The sequence below is a fragment of the Gymnoscopelus microlampas genome (assembly GCF_963454915.1).
Source record: "Gymnoscopelus microlampas genome assembly, chromosome: 16".
Classification (NCBI taxonomy): Eukaryota; Metazoa; Chordata; class Actinopteri; order Myctophiformes; family Myctophidae; genus Gymnoscopelus; species Gymnoscopelus microlampas.
Window position 1 is genome coordinate 42,875,381 of NC_139953.1, and position 20,580 is coordinate 42,895,960.

General features: G+C 43.8%; 1 protein-coding gene across 1 annotated transcript in view; it reads left to right on the plus strand.

Moving 5' to 3' along the window:
- Positions 1–20,580, plus strand: part of LOC311062689 (MAM domain-containing glycosylphosphatidylinositol anchor protein 2) — a gene marked incomplete at both ends in the record, with an annotated part of 584,351 nt that overhangs the window by 533,937 nt on the left and 29,834 nt on the right. The window contains 2 exon segments of the mRNA XM_084081896.1: positions 12,596–12,616; positions 18,371–18,526. Of these exon segments, the coding sequence (XP_083938022.1) occupies positions 12,596–12,616; positions 18,371–18,526 (177 nt within the window).

The window sequence follows — 20,580 nt, forward strand, 5'->3', positions numbered from 1 at the left end:
CTGTCAAATAATTGTAGTGGAGTAAAAGTACAAAAAAAAGCTTGTTGATCTGCTACTTTTTACGCTTTTGTGTGACGCATGCCGCTGTGGTATGAAGTAGGGCATTGGTTCTCAAAGTGGGGTCCGGGGACCCCCAGGGGTACTTGAGGGGGTTCCAGGGGGTCCCCAGCTAAATGATGGATATGAACCAAATGGACCCTTAGGGTCTGTAACTCTCAGAGTTAAGTTAACATTGATTTTACAATATGAATTGGGGTCCCAGAGATAGAAATGCCATTAAATGGGGGTCCGTAGCCCTAATGCATGTCAAACTGGGGGTCCTTAAAATTAAAATGGTTGAGAATCACTGATAGAGCTATAACAATCTTCTCTTATGGGGAGTCCTTGGCTTCTTATCTTTTCCAATGGGGGTCCGCGGGGCTAATATAAGTGTCCATTTGGGGGTCCTTGACATGAAAATGTTTGAGAACCACTGAAGTAGGGCATTCATTTATGAAAGAAACACAAAAAGTAAAAACATGGAGATAAGAGGTTTCTGCCCGACAGATACTCAGTTACTTTCCACCTTGGTTCCACGGTTATGAGTGAGTATACAGTAGGCAACCAGAAAAGATAAAAAAGAGAAGAAAAGAGAACATAAAATAGAAGAGTCCTTCCTCCATTGTGATGATATAGCATAAATATAAGCCGTCTGAAATCAGAGTTTGAGTGAGTTTACTCATCATGAGGCTGACAGGACGAGCCATCATCCTGGCAACCAACGCCGCAGCGCTAAGAGAGGGGGGGCGGGGGGGGGGCGAGAGCCAACACTGGCAGCTCGGCTGGGAAAAGACACAAAAGCGCTTATAGTGTCCCCAGCTGTGCGATGAGAGATGTGGGGTGTCACCGGGCTCCCAAAGACACTCTCTCAAAGTCTGCCACGGTGACACACTCAGCATCTGTTTACGGACTGCACTCCCCCCCCCCCCCCCCCCCCCCCCAATCCCTCTGAGGGTCCGAGATTTAATACGGAGGTTCAACGCCTCCCTAAGCTGCCCTGTCTGTCACTTGAAAAACAATGTTGCTGCTTCTTCTTCCCTTTCTTCCTAGATTTTTGTGTTTTTTGGTTCATGTTGTTTTTTGTCTCCGCGCAGTGGTGGAAAGTAACTAAGTACATTTACTTAAGTACTGTACTTAAGTACAATTTTGAGGTATTTGTACTTTACTTGAGTATTTCCAATTTCCAATACTTTTACTTCTACTCCACTACATCTCAGAGGCAAATATTGTACTTTTACTCCACTACAATTACTTGAAAACTTTAGTTACTAGATACTTTTCAGATATAAATTATGATATTATGAAACACACATTAACCACTTTAGCCCTATTTTATACATAGGCTATTTGAAAATAGCCGATCTACAAGCTCACAACACGTCGCTTTGCGACGTGTTGTGAGCTTGTAGATCTGCTATTTTCAAACATTTTTGTACTTTTACTTTTGGTACTTTAAGTACATTTTGATGCCAATACTTCTGTACTTTTACTCAACTAAATGTAGAATTCCGGACTTTTACTTGTAACAGAGTACTTCTACAGTGCAGTATTGATACTTGTACTTAAGTAAAACATTTGAGTACTTTTTCCACCACTGTGTCTCCGCCAGGCCATAGGCATTGCCGAGACTATGTTTTCACCCTGTCCGTCCAACCGCGTGTGTGTGTGTGTGTGTGTGTGTGTGTGTGTGTGTGTGTGTGTGTGTGTGTGTGTGTGTGTGTGTGTGTGTGTGTGTGTGTGTCTGTGTTGTCCGTCTGTCATAATAATAACAGTAATCAACAATAATCTCCGGCGTCGTTGGCCCGATTGCAGTGAAACTGTGCTCACACACTCCCCGGATGCCAGAGCAGAACCTCTGCCCTGAATTTGTCAGATTGGCCTGTTATAGCAGCCACCATAGTCATTAAACCAAACAGGTCTGTCGGATTTTCCATATTCCATCCTGATTGGCTAAGACTGGCTTCCAAAGTTTGCAGGAGTGCTCCGTTGTGAAAAAAATGCCTCAAATCATGAACACAGTGTGCGATTGCCGTGAAACTTTGCATGAACATTGCCACCAAGGATGAAATGCCACCCACCCTATATTTGTCAATAACTGGACCTATAACTGGATCGATCTGCGTGAAACACGCACGCACACTCCCCATTGGGGTCCGGAGACTCCCTTCCCACCCCCCAGGGGTCCTTGACGAGGGGGTTCCAGGGGGTTCCCCAGCTAAAATCAGTAACAGTTTGACCACTTTAACCATATTATATAGCAGGGGTATTCAATGTTTTCAGGCCAAGGACCCCCTAGCTGAGAGAGAGATGAAGCAGGGACCCCCATACTTTATAACATTGTGTTTCAGATTCAACTTTTTTTGTTTACTTGGTCTGCTCTTTTTTCCCCTCTACACCTATACCTCTTGTAGATCTGCTATTTTTGGCTAAAGTTCTGCTCAGAAAAGGGATGCTAGGGTTCAAGTGGTTAAGGTAAACAAAAAAATCTTATCACACAAAGATTTGACGGACCCCCTGTATTAACTCTGAGTACCCCCTAGGGGTCCCGGACCCCCTGTTGAAGACCCCTGTTATATAGTTTGGTTGGTTAGAAAATAGCCGATCTACAGTAACAGTACAAATGCACGAGGAACATTGTGAAACATCTGGAAGAATCATAAAAGATTTTAACAACACAAACATTCTCTCATGGCGGTCCCTCCCTGGCACAAAATACGTTCAGATGGTGGTCCCCAGCCAAATACATATCAATTTGGGGGTCCTTGACCCGCAAATGATTGAGAACCACTGGACTATATCTAACAATAAATAGCCTCTGGCTGCAGGCGACCTCTCTGTAGCCACTGTGCCAAGAGGTCACGGTTAAGGACACTCTGGCTTGGTTTCACCCAGTGTTTGTGTTCAGTGGCCTCCTCTCCTCTCGTCTGCTCTCCTCTCCCCTGTCGTCTACACACACACACACACACACACACACACACACACACACACACACACACACACACACACACACACACACACACACACACAGACACAGACACAGACGCCCGCTGAGGATTCACTTCCTCGCCGTGCCAATTTGTACTCCCTCCCAACTCACTGAGGCAGGGAAAAGAGGCTGAGGGCATGGTGTGTGTGTGTGTGTGTGTGTGTGTGTGTGTGTGTGTGTGTGTGTGTGTGTGTGTGTGTGTGTGTGTGTGTGTGTGTGTGTGTGTGTGTGTGTGTGTGTGTGTGTGTGTGCGTGCGTGCGTGCGTGCGTGCGTGCGTGCGTGCGTGCGTGCGTGCGTGCGTGCGCGCGTGTTACTTGTATTATAATACTTTTGAGGGCCAAATGTCCCCATAAGTATAGTAGAATTTGAGAAATAGACAATCTTCCTGGTCCACACACAAGAGATATATATTTTTAGCAAGAGTAGCAGATCTACAAGCTTGTTCGAGCTTGTATATCTGCTGCTTTTGATATTTTTGTGTGAGTATGATCAAGTAAGACGTTAATTTACAATTTTTTCTGCTCGACAGCAACCATATACAATTACAGTATATCAAATTACTCCCAGCGTTTGCGAGCACTTCCAAGCAAGACTCGTGATCCCCGTGTTCTCTCTGTCGGTATAGCCATAATAAAGACACCAAACAACGACTCTAACCCGTGCCATGACTGTTCCGACCGAGCGACGTTGAGGCGCTTCGCGAGGCCACGGCGCTCACCGGGTTTCCTCTGAAGAACACGCTCCCTATATAAACCATGATGGATGGGGAATCTTGGAGCGGTCCAGGTCCCCCTTATGGTCTCGTGAGGCTTTCAAACGTTGTCGTGCACTTGGCAGCGGCCAGTAGTGGAAGAAGTACTCACATTATTTTAAAATAGCAATTCCACAATATATTAAAATACTCCGTTGCAAGTAAAAGGCCTGTGTTCTAAAATGTACTAAGATGTTTGAAAATAGCAGATCTACAAGCACACAACGCGGCGCGATGCGCCGCGTTGTGTGCTTGTAGATCTGCTATTTTCAAATAGCCTGGGCATAAAATAGGGCTGAAGTGGTTAATGTGTGTGTTATAATAGAAACATTTATATCTGCAAAGTAACTAGTAACTAAAGTTTTCAAATACTTGCAGTGGAGTAAAAGTAAAAAAAAATGCCTCTGAGATGTATAGGAGTAGAAGTAAAAGTACTGAAAGCCGGAAATACTCCAGTAAAGTAAAAATCACACCCAGTGTGAAGTGGGCGGTGTGTGGTCATCACAACATGACTCACTTTAAACAAAGGATTAATTACTTTTTTTAAAGTCCATACTGCTATTCATAGGGCTGCACATGTGTCATGTGTTTCGCTAGCCAATCACAGTCCTGAATTTGCAAAGTCAGCCAATCACATTACAGTTAGTGGTGATGACACTAGCTGTAATGTGATTGGCTGATATGAAAAAAGTATCGATTTGCATTAACAATGGAAGGGTTAGGGGGTACACAAAATTTTTGGTCGGTGTCCAAAACTTATAGGGGGCGGCTACACCGCCCCAAAAATAACTCAAAATTGTACTTAAGTACAGTACTTGAGTAAATGTGCTTAGTTACTTTACACCGCTTGGCAGCGGCCGCCTAAATCGCCCCCGCTTTTGTAATGTACGCAAGCGGAGAGAGAGAGAGAGAGAGAGCCCAGTGGGCATGCAAGGGAAAGCTGCCAAGATGAAGTCAGCGTCTGTGTCCAGAATGGCCTCTGTGGAACCGCTGTGCAGCGCTGTCCTTTTTGGCGGACAGTGAGCTCACTTTGAGGCTCGGTCGGCTTCGGGAACGGCAGCAAATTGAAAGTGGGGTGCGCTGGAGCGTGGCCGTGTTGTGTCCTCTCACTCAGCTGGGGAAAAGGAAGTCAGAGGATGGGTTAAGGACAGGACACAAAGAGGTGGAACTTGTTTTTTTTTCCAGAAGGCTGCCTTATGCTAGGCTCCAGTCATCTAGTGCTTTTATCTATAGAACGATGGAATATTATGTGACGTTGTGAGGGCGAGGCGGAATGACACGGCGGTTTACTGAAGCACTAAAGGTTGATATTAAAGCCTCAAGGCTCTGACAACAACAAAAACATTGACTTGTCACTGAACGTGTCTCATACAAAGGACTTGTGTTTCTAGAACGGCCAAACAAAGTGAAAACAAACATACATACACAATGGTGTGAAGTAACTAAGTACGTTTACTCAAGTACTGTACAGTTTTGAGGTATTTTTTACTTTACTGGAGTATTTTCAATACTCCACTACATCTCAGAGGCAAATATTGTACTTTTACTCGATTACAATTATTTGAAAACTTTAGTTGCTTTGCAGATATCAATTATTATTATAAAATATTATTATTATTATTATAAAACATACATTAACCACTTTAGCTCTATTTTATACATAGGCTATGTTGTGAGCTTGTAGATCGGCTATTTTCAAACATTTTAGTACTTTTACTTTTGGTACCTTAAGTATATTTTGATGCCAATACTTTTGTACTTTTACTCAAGTAACATTTTGAACCCAGACCTTTTTATATTGTGTTATTGCTACTTTTACTTAAGTAAAATATCTGAGTACTTTTTCCACCACTGCATGCATATATGTACTGCAATACACGTTTGAAATAAAAAGAGATTGTCTTTTAATGCGTCGCTCGTTACGGATGGTCTGTGCCACGTGTCAACGGGCCAAAATAGAACCGGCGAGCTCTGAAAGATGCGTCAACAGGGTTTTGGCGGAACAAACCGGACGCCTCCAGTGTGGCTGCAGCTGCGTTTGATTGCGTTTGATGACGTGAGCATCTGACGTTTTCACTGTTTCAGCCTTGATTTATACTTGGTTGTGTGCCGGTATCGCACACCGAAAAAAGAGCAGATCTTACAACCTTACAACGTGTCGCAGCTGCGACACGTTGTAAGGTTGTAAGATCTGCTCTTTTTTCGCCGCCCCGCCACGACACCCACGCACGCAACTAAGTATAAACTGCAGGCTTATAGTCTTCACACAGCCCTGCTCTGGGGCTCTTAAAATCCATGTTTAATGGCTCAGTGTGCTAGTAAATTGTATGGGACACGCTTGTTTAACAGGGTTTGCAATGGTTCCTTCCTCCTAACCACGTACACACGCGGCTCGCTTAAAGACCGGGGCGGGCGGTGTTGTTTGGGTGTAAACAAATAAAATGTTTTATTTGAAGTTTTTCGAGTCGACCAGGGTGCAGTTTAGATAATTAGGTGGTGTGCGTTTCACAGCGTATACGTGGGCTGCCTGTTACCTGCTTCAATTTAGGCCCTGTCTGTGTCTCCTCTTTTATCTATTTGTGTATTTGTGTTCATGCTCGCTTACCTGTGTGTGTGTGTGTGTGTGTGTGTGTGTGTGTGTGTGTGTGTGTGTGTGTGTGTGTGTGTGTGTGTGTGTGTGTGTGTGTGTGTGTGTGTGTGTGTGTGTGTGTGTGTGTGTGTGTGTGTGCGCGCGGCGCGTGTATGTGCGTGCGTGCGAGAGAGAGAAACAGAGAGAAGACAGAGTACCAATAGTCCATGGACTTATGCCTGATTTAGAGTTGTGCAAAAAATAGCAGTTCTAAGTGTTGTGAGCTTGTAAGTCTTGTGAGCTTGTAAACACATCCATCAGAGAGAGAGAGAGAGACAGAGAGAGAGAGAGAGAGAGAGACAGAATGTGTGCAAGAGTTCCCCCTGACTTGGTTTGCACGGCAGTGTCTCGCACCGAAAATAGCAGAGCTACAAGCTCTCAACGTGTAGCAATGCGAGCTGTATAGGCGAGCTTGTACATCTGCTATTTGCGGTCCGGTGGGCCAACTAAAGCATAAATCCTCTTATCTCCATATGTCGAAAATTAACACCCTACTTGACCATGCTATTACTACCAGTGGTGGTAAAGTAACTAAGTACATGTACTCAGGTAACATTTTCAGCCATTTTTACTTTACTTTACCAATTTTCCATACTTTTACTTCGACTCCACTAAATCTCAGAGTCAAATATGATACTTTTACTCCACTACAATTATTTGAAAACTTACTTCATCAAAAGTAGCAGATCTGCAAGCTCAAAAGGTATCTTGGAGCGATTTCTTGACGCGTTTTGAGCTTGTCGATCTGCTGCTTGTGCTGCTGGTGTTGAATTTAAATCCTGTAAAAATAACAGTTTTTGACATAATGCGGTTTCCACCCGACAGAGACGATAACCAAGGTCTTGAAAAGAGAAGAGCTCAAGGAGACAGTGTAGAGGGAGGGGGGAGGGAGAGAGAGAGACATGGGGGAGAGCAAAGATGTGAAAGAATCAAGATTTTTATAGGAAAGCTCAGCATCCATGTCTCGGGGGCCTGGCGGCTACTAGTTGTCATGTAAAACAGTGTTTCTCAAACTTTGTTTTATTTCATTTCAAGGACCCACACAGTTTGATATGCTGCACGAGCGATACGAGTAAATCATTGTCACATCACTTGATCACAGGTGTGACAGAGTGGTTGGAATTGTGTCTGTGTTTTAACTTGTAGGCTTTCTAGTTAGGCTTTTAACTTTGCGGTTTACAGGACGACTTATATAAGAATAATAGATAAAAACGTCAGGAAACATTCAAATGATAAGAAACAAAACAAAAACCTGAAGGAGAAGCTCAATGACATTCCCCAAATGCATGTTGAAACACTAGTGTTTTCAGCTGATTCTTAAAGATATCCACAGACGCTGCAGCTCTCAGGCCACAAAGGAGGGGCATTCCAGAGTCTAGGCCAGAGGTCTTCAACAGGGGGTCCGGGACCTCTAGGGGGTCCTCGGACTTACTACAGGGGGTCTGCCAAATCTTTGTGTGATTTCTACATTAACCACTTCAACCAAGCATCCCTATTCTGAGGAGAACTTTTGCCAAAAATAGCAGATCTACAAGCGCACAACGCCTCGCAGCGCGAGGCGTTGTGCGCTTGTAGATCTGCTACTATACTACTACTATACTAAGTATTGTTTAAGTGCCTGGTTAAATGTCTGGAAATATACGTTAACATGAATCCAACATGATAGTGCTGTGAAACAAGTCTATGAAGCTGCCTATGAAATCTATGAAAAAAAAAAAAATCTAGACAATATATAATGGGGTGCTTTATCTCGCTCTCAGCCAAGGGGCCCTTGGCCTGAAAACGTTGAAGACCCCTGGTCTAGGCGCTACAGACTGAAAGGCTCTGTCACCTTTGGTGGTACAAGGAATGACCAATAGACCCTGGTCAGCTGACCTCAGGGTCCTGCTGGGCACATGTGTGTTTCTAGCAGGTCAGTTAGATATTCAGGTGCCTGGTGGCCATGCAGAGCTCTAAAAGCGAGCACTAGGACCTTGAACTGAACCCTAAAAAGTACAGGAAGCCAGTGCAAAGAGGCCAGAACTGTCTGGAGTAATGTGACACCTTCTGCTGGACCTACAGTAGTTAACAGTCTTGCAGCAGTATTTTGAATGAATTGGAGGCGGTCTATGGACGTCTTATTGAGGCAGGTGAGAACCGAATTGCAGTAGTCAAGGCGAGAGGACGCAAAGGCATGGATAATCATTTCTAGGTCAGAATGTGAAACAGAATTCATCGCATTCTGTACCAATAACCAGTGACGCACCTGTCACTCACTTTCAGGACCCTCCCCGTAGCCTGCAGTTGCTCAATTGCGAGCTCCTGAGTCTTGGGACGGTCCACCTTCGACTCACTCGATTGGACAGAGGGGGAAAAAGCAGCATCTGTCTTGAGCATTTATCTGCTTCAAATACTGTAGACATGGCGTATAGAACGCATAAACGCAAGGTATGAGCGACACGTGGAAAGATGACCATCAAACCATGCCATTCCCTTTGAAAAGCATTGGCAGATTCCGCCCCATAGGTAGAATCAAAGTGCGGTGTGGCCATACCCTGACAGAGTATTTCTACGTTGCAGTATTGATACTTTTACTTAATAAAAAATGTTCAATACTTTCTCCACGACTGAGAAATCACTGAGGAATCAGCTATCAGCCATCTCATGCCTAGTTATTATGCTCCGCTTGGTGACAAGAACAGATTTAACAAGATTATGTTTTTAGCTTGAAAATCTGTTCTTTCCAGCAAAGCGACAAGACATCATACGACAAGAGGATAAATGGAGCTTCATTGTGATATCGTCGCTGTCGGGGGCAGAAACCTCCTATCTCCATATTTAAACTTTTTGTGGTGTTCTTTTTCTCGTAAATTACCGCCCTACTTGATCATAACTAACAGCGTCGCACAAAAGCCTCAAAGGTATCAGATCTGAGCGTGTCGATCTGACAACTTTTGCTGTTTTTCCGAATTTGAATCCTGAAAAGCCCGACCGAGACGTTATGTAACTAAATTGGGAAAGCAATTTGGGGGAATGTAATACCGCTTTGTTCTCATTGTCGTTATCTCATCTCTCTCTCTCTCTCTCTCTCTCTCTCTCTCTCTCTCTCTCTCTCTCTCTCACTCTCGCATTCTTCTACAAAACAACATTGTGTGAAACACGGATTTGATGAAATCTGAAAGAAACAAACAACAAACTCCAGTCTCGAGCAGCGGCAGCCCTCCGCTCGTCTCCTTTCTTCGCACATTTCCCTCTTTTGAACAAGATTTCCCTTTTTCTAGCAAATGATTTGTTATTACTGGATTTAATTGAAGCAGATTGAAATCGATAGCCCTCCGTGAACGGGCGGACGGACGATTCATAAATCAAACGGGAGCCGGGTTAACATACTTTTCTTTTTTTTTGCGGTTAACCCACTGAGACCTGAAGCCGATTCTACATGTCTCCTAAATCTCAACAGTATTCTGAAATTCTCTCAATCTTTTTCATGTCAAGGACCACCAAAATTATATGTATTTTGCCGCGGACCCCCATCAAAATGTTTTGTTCCAGGGACCCCGAGAAGCAAACATTTGAGTTAAAAATGTTTGCTTTAAAAAATATATATATTCAAATATTTTCACACATTTTCACGATTTTTCAAAAAATAGCAGATCTACAAGCTCGTAGCGCGGCACTCGGTGCCGCGCTATGAGCTTGTATATCTGCTATTTTTGAATAGCCCAAAGTGTGAAATAATGCTTTTTAGCTCAAATCTAAAAATGACACAGTTCCAGGTCTTAATGGGTTAAAGAATGACGTATTGCGTCCGTTCGGCCGTGGAAGCAGACGGGAATCGATCATCATCAAAAAGGGTCCCATGCATCTTGTTGGCAGGTTAAATTGTATTTACTCTGCCAAAGTGAAGTGCCACGCTAATCGGCTCCCTCTGCATTGAAACAAACAGCAGTTTTGTGCTCCGTGACCTTTTCTATCGTTTGGACTGCTGCCGTTTGTCTCCTTTTAAATAGTCAATGAGGAGGAAAGCATTGAACCTGCAGCTCTGCGGACAGAATGCAGAATGAGCCACAAACACGGTGTTTTCGATGGACTCCACTTACCGGCATTTAATCATGGAATTGGGAGTGTCTTTTTTTCCATCAGACATTCCTCCTTGGTCATTGGTCACTCACGGCCCGTCGTTTCAGAAGAACGGGAGGGGAAAAAAAGCTAGCGGCTAAAAATAACTGTGGTTGACTTGGTGATCATATTCATGGTTGGATTTGGTGGTGGTGGTGGGGTTGGGGGGGATCCATGCCTCTGCTTTTGACATCCTCCCCTCTGATCATTCATTTTTATGACAGGTGGGGATATTGTTGCTGTCGGGCAGAATCCTCTTATCTCCATATATTAACTTTTTGTATTTTTTATCGCAAATTAGCACCCTGCTTGACCATAGTGCAGTGTCACACAAAAGCATAAAAAGTAGCAGATACACATTTGTGCCACGTTTCAAGCTTGTAGATCTGCTAGACATTCCAGAAAGCTCAAAAGGCTTTTGTATGACGCTGTAGTTTGATGAGGTAGGGTAGTGGTTTTCAACCTTTTTCGCGTCAAGGACCCCCAAATTGACACGTATTAGCCCAGGGACCCCCATTTGAAAAGATGTGCCAGGGACTCAACCATTTTGATTTCTTGGGGGGTCCCAGTCTACACTGTATCATCATCATCAGTGTTCATTTAACTCTGAGAGAACCAAATGGACCCTAACGGGTCCATTTGGTTCCATTTGTACACTCTCAGAGTTACAGACACACAAGGGTCAATTTGGGTCAGTGGTCCCTGGACCACTGGTTGAGAACCACTGAGGTAGGGCATTCATTTACTAGAAAAAAAGTACAAAAGTTTAACTATGGAGATAGGAGGTTTCTGCTCGACAGACAGCAACGTTTTTCTTCTTTTTTTTTACAACGGAACCCTTGGTCGTACTGTAACTGTAACTCAGCTTTCTATGAGTTATGAGGCTTCTAAATGGAAATGAAAAAGCAGGCCTCTTCTAAATGGAAGTCACCTTGAGGAAGGACATCAGCAAGGACAATAAATGGCAATAATGATAAGCAGTTGTGCAGTAAGCTTATTAATGTGGGCCCGGCCGGCCCCTCTTCTAATCCCCCTCCTTTTTCCATTTGATAACGAGAGAGAGAGAGAGAGAGAGAGAGAGAGAGAGAGGAGAGAGAGAGAGAGAGAGAGAGAGAGAGAGAGAGAGGGAGAGGGAGAGAGGGAGGGAGAGGACTATGGGCTTTTAAAATCTTTCACATCATTTACCATGTCTGCCATCATGTTCTGTCTCTGTGCTACTGGGATGGTTTCCTCCCCCCACCATGCAGTGCTGGAAGAAGTACTCAGATTGTTTCGACTGAAAAGGGCCACTTCACCCATTTCTAACCTGTCTTCATTTAATGTTGCTGTTGCAGAAACCTCTTATCTCCATATTCTATCTCTTTGTGTTGTTTTCCTTAAATGAAGGTCCTATCATACTACAGCATCACACAAACGTATCAAAAGCAGCAGATCCGCAAGCTCGAAACGTGTCTCGAAACGACACGTTTTGAGCTTCTCGGTCTGCTACTTTTGCTGTTTTTGAATTTGAGTCTTGAAAAGTAACAGTTTTGGACATATGAGGTTTACAATGTTTTAAAACATACTTTTTGGACACATTATTGTCGATTCTGTCCACCTAGCCCTCATCAGAAAGAATTTGACACTTACGATTAGGAAAATATTTTCAGGTTAGTTTTTGGGGGTTCGCGTTGGCGACGTACGTTATGCCTTATTTATACTTACTGTTGCGTGCTGGTAAATAGCAGATATACAAGCTTGTCGCATGGGTGCGAGTTCAGAGCTTGTAGATCGGCTATTCTTGGTGTGGCACCGCAAGTGCTTTCCTAAGATTTCTTCGTCCGCACAAATATAGTAATGCAAACATACATGTGTGTCGTTAGTGTGTTTTTAAGCACACAACCACGTTATGTTATGTCTGTTCAGTTTGAGCACTAAACTGTGTGTGTGTGCGTGTGTGGTCATGTGAGTGCTTGAAGTAAGCGTGCAGGTTTATGAGAGCCTGTATGTGTGTGTTTGCTACCATTAATGAGTGTTTTGTTTCATCAAGATAATGACAGAACACTGCAGTATTTTTCCTCTAATTACTGTTTCTCTCTCTTTCTTTTTCAGCTCCCATCAACCCTCATCTGAGTAAGTACTATGCCTTTTCATTCATTCATCTAGTAAGTACTATGCATGCCTTTTCATGTGGTGACACCTGGCCAAAGCAGTGTTTCCCAAACAATGGGCAGAGCCATTTGCATGGGTTGCAAGTAAAATATCCATTACATTACATTACAGTCATTTAGCAGACGCTTTTATCCAAAGCGACTTATCTAAGTGCATTCAACATACTGGTAGGCAAGGAAACTACTAATCACCAGAAGTATTAAGTGCATTCTCTTCTAAGAGTATACCTAGCGCTAAGGTAAAAGTGCAATATATCAGCTAAGGTAAAAGTGCAATATATCAGCTACCTACTTTCATAAACCTTTTTTGTTTTTGTTTCCTACAATGTTTTTTTTGTTATTATAATTATTTCAAAAGATTTTAAAAACAATAACACAAAAAAAAACATGAAAAATCGTTCAATTAATCTAACACATAATTGTTTTTTTTTCTCCATCCATTTTAACAAATTAAAACAAATAGTTGTGTTTTGCTTTGGGATGTGCGTGTTGTATTCCCACTGCCAGCTCTTTGCCGCCATTAAGTATGCGCGCGTGTCGGTGCCGCCGCACGACGAGCTGAATGTGTTTTAATGTTTGTTCCCATGTCTGACATTATCAGATAAGCTCCATGTGACACCGACGTGCGTGTCTCATCCTGCGAAACGCAGAGCGCTCGTGTTATTCCCGCCTCGAGAGTGCATGCAGTGCATGCGTCAGTTTTGCACAGTTTTGCACCATCGATTATATTCTCTTTTTTTTCTCTTGTCGGTGTTCTTTTCGCACACAACAACGTCTCCCGATATAATAAACAAACAATCGTAATCACTAACATCATTAATTCATTGAGACCTGGAACTGCAGTCATTTTTAGATTTGAGCTAAAAAAGCATTATTTTACACTTTGGGCTATTCAAAAATAGCAGATATACAAGCTCATAGCGCGGCACCGAGTGCCGCGCTACGAGCTTGTAGATCTGCTATTTTTGAAAAATCGTGAAAATGTGTGCAAATCTTTGAATATATATATTTTTAAAGCGAACAGTTTTAACTCAAATCTTTGCTTCTGGGGGGTCCCTGTAACAACATATTTTGATGGGGGTCCGCGGCCAAATACATATAATTTTAGGGGTCCTTGACATGAAAAAGATTGAGCACCACTGATATAGAAACATACGTTTTTCAGAATACTGTTGAGATTTAGGAGACGTGTAGAATCGGCTTCAGGTCTCAATGGGTTAAACCAAATCCCTTGAAGGAAGAACACAACACTGTCTGTCTCGCCTGCACGCCTCTCTTCCTTTCTCCGCCCTCCTATGTGCAGCCTGTATATCCTGCAAATCCCTCTATCTCTCTCCGGTGGGCGAAAACATTTAGCTTAGCTCCACGTCGCGTCCGCGGGGAACGCCGGGGGTCCAAAGAGGGGGGACGCTTACGGGTCTGTAACTCTAAGAGTGTACGAATGGAACCAAACGGACGAGTTTAATTATAATACTGAGGATTTGTGTAGATTGGGGTCCCAGAGATAAAACATGGTATTAAACTCAGGATTCCTTGAAATGAAAAAGGGTTGAGAATGGCTTCCTTATAGCTCATGGTGAGAAGGATGCCTGGACCTTCATCTGCATGGAGACTGTTAGAGAGAGTCAAGACATTGTCCATGTTTTTCTGTCCCTCTGTCTCTCTCTCTCTCTCTCTCTCTCTCTCTCTCTCTCTCTCTCTCTCTGTGTGTGTGTGTGTGTGTGTGTGTGTGTGTGTGTGTGTGTGTGTGTGTGTGTGTGTGTGTGTGTGTGTGTGTGTGTGTGTGTGTGTGTGTGTGTGTGTGTGCGTGCGTGCGTGCGTGCGTGCGTGCGATGTCTCTGTCTCTGTCTCTGTCTCTCTTTCGGTCTGTCTCTCTCTATGTCTCTCTCTGCCTCTCTCTCTGTCTGTCTGTCTCTCTTTCTGTCTGTATCTGTCTCCCTTTCTGTCTCTGACTCTCTTTCTGTCTCTCTCTGTCTCTCTATCTTTCTCTCTCTGTCACTGTCTCTCTTTCTGTCTGTGTCTCTCTTTGTGTCTCTCTCTGCCGCTCTCTATCTCTCTCTCTCTCTGTGTGTGTGTGTGTGTGTGTGTGTGTGTGTGTGTGTGTGTGTGTGTGTGTGTGTGTGTGTGTGTGTGTGTGTGTGTGTGTGTGTGTGTGTGTGTGTGTGTGTGTGTGTGTGTGTGTGTGTGTGTCTCTCTCTCACTGTTTTTTACTTTTTTTCTATCCATCATTTCTCTCCACCTTTCCTTTGCCGTCTCTCTCACCTCACCTCGTCTCCATCTCTATATTACTCTCTCAATCTGTCACTCTCTCTCTCTCTTGCTCTCCAGCTGTCATGTAGCATCTCCGCGCACCTCTCTCCATCTCTCTCTCCCTCCCTCCCTTTCTCCTTCCCTCCCTCTCCCTCCCTCCCTTTCTCCTTCCCTCCCTCCCTCCCTCCCTCCCTCCCTCCCTCTCTCTCCCCATATCCCTCTCTCTCCCTCCGTCCATGCACCCACCCTCTCCCTCCATCTCTCTCTCCCTCCCTCTCTCTCTTTCCATCTCTCTCCCTCCGCCCACCCACCCACCTCTCTCCCTCCTGTCCTCCTCTTCCTGGTTCTCTCCATTATACCTGCGTTGTAAAGGAGCAAGTGGATTCAAGGTCACCACGCTCCTCCAAAGCGCTCGCAGCTACGTTTTAATAAATCAATGAATATTTATCACGCCGCTGCATGCCTGACGCACATCCTGCATCCAAATGCTGCCCGTTTTTATTTGTGTTTTGTTTTTTTTAATCGTCTCGTGGAGGAGGCTTACACTCTCCTACAACAGGATAGGTGGGGTCCCTAGATAGGATATTTTCCACAGAAAAGATTTAGCAACACTGTCGATGGATGGATGAATGGAAGGAGTTTATATTTGTCATTGAACTGTAATGCACGACACAATGTTTCTGGCCTCAATCCAGTGCAAAGAAGCAATAAAGTGCTTAGAAATAATGGATAATATGAAGTATAAACAAGTATAAAACAGGGCTTAATTGGTTGAATGGAGGTTGTTGGCACGTGTGATCTGACCTCTCCATTTAGAGAGAGTGTGTGTGTGTGTGTGTGTGTGTGTGTGTGTGTGTGTGTGTGTGTGTGTGTGTGTGTGTGGGCGTGGGCGAGCGGGCGGGCGGGCTGCTTCTGGCCTGCGGTGCGGTCAGACCATGCTCATCATCATGTCCATGTCACGACCCCTCAACAAACATTTGACCTTTGACCTGACCAACATCCAAGTCAGATCAATACGTTCTGGCACGGACAGTACATTACATTACTTGACTGCTGTACTTAAGTACATTTTTGTACTTAGTATGTATTACTTATTTTAAAGCTCATTACTTTCACCCCGCTATATTTCAAATGGGAATATTGTACTGTACTTTTGATTCTTGGCACCCAAACTACACAGTAGATACACAGTTTTTTGTCTCCTGGATGCCAGAGTAGAACCTCTGCCCCAAATTTGTCGCATCGCCCTGTTATAGCACCACCAGGAGACCATGTTTTGGAAAACACATTTTTGGATATTACTCCTACACATTTTGTTCAACCATCACGCAAATCGGTATACATTATCTCTAATAGTCATGTGCACGGATCCGTCCCATTTTTCATGATTGGCTAACATTGGCATGTAAAGTTTTCAGGAGTGGCTCGTTCTGAACAAAATGCCTCAAATCATGAACGCAGCGTTCGATTGCGGTGAAACTTCACATTGGCCTGTTATAGTGCCATCAGGAAGCCGATTTTTGCCAAACATTTTTTTATTTGCTATTACTCCTACAGATTTTGTCCACACATATAGGCATGTCTCTATAGGCATGTCATCAAAACGGACCTGTCCGATTTTTCATATTTCATCCTGATTGGCTAAGATTCACTTGTACTACCTGGCCTTTTATTTTTTACACTTTTGAGCGAAATGTCCTTTTCTTAACCCATTAAGACCTGGAACTGTGTCATTTTTAGATTTGAGCTAAAAAGCATTATTTTACACTTTGGGCTATTCAAAAATAGCAGATATACAAGCTCATAGCGCGGCACAGAGTGCCGCGCTATGAGCTTGTAGATCTGCTATTTTTGAAAAATCGTGAAAATGTGTGAAAATCTTTGAATATATACATTCTTAACTCAAATCTTTGCTTCTGGGGGTCCCTGGAACAACATTTTTTGATGGGGGTACGTGGCCAAATACATATAATTTTGGGGGTTCTTGGCATGAAAAAGATTGAGCACCACTGATATAGAAACATACGTTTTTCAGAAAACTGCTGAGATTTAGGAGACTGTAGAATCGGCTTCAGGTCTCAATGTGTTAACTGTATACTTTGTCCATCACTGGTTATGAACTGATGCCCTTTCAACAAACATTTGACCTGGCCAACATCCAAGTGTGGGATCGAAGTGTTCTGGCACAGAGCAAGTGTGCAGGTGTAGCGTAGCCTCTTCTTTGGCTGAGGCTGTATCTTTAGCCGTGCACCTACCATGTGTTTGTGCGTGCGCGCACACACGCGTGCGTGTGTGTGTGTGTGTGTAATCAATCTCCTTCAGTGCATGTCCCCCATCATCCGTGACCTACTGTACCATCACCCCATGCAAGGCAAATGCATTGTTTTGGCCTCAATGTAAACACTGTTGTATTTTATACTGGAGCTGTGTGTGTGTGTGTGTGTGTGTGTGTGTGTGTGTGTGTGTGTGTGTGTGTGTGTGTGTGTGTGTGTGTGTGTGTGTGTGTGTGTGTGTGTGTGTGTGTGTGTGTGTGTGTGTGTGTGTCTGTGTGTGTGTGTGTGTGTGTGTGTGTGAGTGTGTGTGCGCTCTTTGTAATATTATATTATTGTATACTATACGCACTAGAACATCACTTGTGGCTGTTATGACGTGCCATCCATCATGTTTCAATTGTGGGCTGTCATGGTATAGTGTCTATTAAACACACACACACACACACACACACACACACACACACACACACACACACACACACACACACACACACACACACACACACACACACACACACACACACACGCACACTGTGTCTGAACCCGCCCGAGCATATACGCCCCGTATACGCGAGTCTCGTTTCACCAGAGATGATGTGTTCACTCGTACAGCGAGGGTCACGTCTTTTTATAGAAAATGTAGCACACACACAGGAATGTGCAGCGTAATGAGGAATGTGCCCCTGAGAGACGTCCATAATAGAACATCATATTAATATCCGGTAGAAACGGGTTTCACTGCGGTCACACCGAGGCTCATAACTCTGTTAACCACATGAAGATAGTATGTAAGTGACATCATAGAAACAAACTTTCTTGATAAAAGGTTAAAGCTCTACATTATGATAGTAATCATTGCTAGAGAGCAGATGTTCTCAAAGTGGGGTCCGTCCGGGGACCCCCAGGGGTCCTTGAGGTGGGTTGCAGTCCCCGGCAAAAGTAGCTAATTTAGCATCACAATCATTTTAACCCACTTTATCCATTTATATGTTGCCTATTCTAAAATAGCAGATCTACAAGCTCACAGCGCGTCACTTTGTGCCACACTGCGATCCATCGGGGGTGAAACAGCAAGACTACAGGCCATTCATATGAACTGTCTCTTCCTATATAGCCTCAATTTACAACTCGGAAGCTGGCCCCTTGATGTAAACACATATAGTGTTGTGTGTGTGTTGTTGGTGCATCCTCAGGGGAGTTCCAGTGCAGCTTCGAGGAGGAGCCCATCTGCATGTTCACGCAGGACAAGAACGACGACTTCGATTGGACGAGACACAGCGCCGCCACCCGCGACACCAAGTACACGCCCAACACGGGACCCAGCGGAGACCGCAGTGGATCCAAGCAAGGTGATTGGTTGGTTGGTTTGTCTGGTTGATTGATGGGCGACCGGGCGGGTAGACAGACAGACAGACAGACAGACAGACTTGAAAACAGGAAGCAAAATAACTCGTCAAGTAGTTCCCTAGATAGTTGACAACAATGCAACATTTTTGATTAAGGAAATACATTGTTGGTGTGATTTATGGGGTCTCGTCTCTGTGGCTGGAACGAAGCTTTCAGCTAATCCCATTTTGAGCTAATATGAATGGGCTATTTTTGGAGCAGATATTTTGGTGTAGAGGGAAAGAAAGAGAGGATCAAGTACATAGGCAACTTTATACTAGGCCCTCTATACTAAGTAAAGAGAGTTTAAGTGGTTAGATATTGTCTCTGTCGGGTGGAAACTCAACCTCATGTGTCCAAAACTGTTACTTTTCAGGTTTCAAACTAAAAAGCATCAAAAGTAGCAGATCTACAAGCTCGAAACGCGGCGCGAAGCGACGCGTTTCGAGCTTGTAGATCTGCTACTTTTGATGCTTTTGAGTGATGCTGTAGTGTGATCAAGTAGGGCGTTAATTTAGAAAAAAACACAAAATGTTAGAATTTGGAGATAAGAGGTTTCTGCCTGACAGCAACGACATGATGTTGACAATGTAATAATCTCACAAAGAGCAGAGCCCGATCATCCTCTTATTTCCATGGCGATATCGCCGCTGACTCTCCTCCACTGGTGTTACCATGGGTACCTGAGTCAGAGATGTGTGCTACTGTTCAGTACAGCTCATTACAGCATGGCCGTGCGTACAGTACGTACGCGCTGGTACTCAATATTTAACCACTTCAACCCTCTATAGTGCAAGGGGTCTTCAACGATTTTTCAGGCCAAGGACCCCTTAGCTGAGAGAGAGATGAAGCAGGGACCCCCCCCCCCACACACACACACACTACATATTGTATAACATTGTGTTGCAGATTGGATTTCACAGATAGCTTCATACACTTGCTTGACAGCTCTATCATCAGTGTTGTGTGTTTTCAGACCTTAAACCACTTAAACCCTCAATATACTTAGTAATCTTTGTACTAATCTTTGTAATCTCTGGTCTGCTCTTTTTTTACCTCCACACCAAACCTCTTTGCCGAAAATAGCCGCTTTACAAGCTCACAGCACCTTGCAGAGCTTGTAGATTTGCTATTTTTCGGCTAAAGTTCTCCCCAGAATAGGGATGCTAGGGTTCAAGGCAAAAAAGAAAAATCCTATCACATTGGCGGCCCCCTTGTAGTAACTCTGAGGACCCCCTAGGGGTCCCGGACCACCTGTTGAAAACCCCTGTGTTATAGAACCCGACTTGAGTTAAAACCAGGCGGCAAAAAGGATCCGGATTTTGGAATAGCGGGGCTGGCGTTACATATAAGACAAACACACTTGGAATGGGAAATGGTGGGGAAATAATAGTCTTCCTCCCCTTCTGTATGGGAGTGATTTTCGGGATCTTTTGCCTCGCACATTCGTTTGCACGCAACACTCTTGAAAACAAAGCATAGCATTGAGGGTTTGTCTACTATAGAAGCCGTGAACTGTCTACATAACATGTTATCTAAATTAAATTACATTTTAACCTTTGCATAAGCCTGCACCTTTTTGCCAATTATTTGGGTATTTGTTTGGGTATTTATTTATTATTTGAGTATTTCTACATTGAGGCATTGATACTTTTAACCCCAGTAAAATAATAAAATAAATCAGGGTCGTCTGTCGGGTGGAAACCTATGTCCAAAACTGTTACTTTTCAGGATTTAAATGAAAAAATGGCAAAAGTTGCAGATCTACAAGCTCAAAACGTTTCGCTTCACACCCATACACTGTAAATATATATATATATATATATATATGGACTAGCGTTTACGCCATTTGTTTCTACAGGCGGTAAATGAAGCCTATTTATCAGTGATTCCAAATCAGCCATCTTTCTTTATTCGGTCCGAAATGCAAACGGAAATGAATGCTATTGGCTGCAACTGCAGCGAGGGCGGGTCTTCATTCGGTCGAACCAGGAAGTGAGCTTCAACTCCAGCGAAG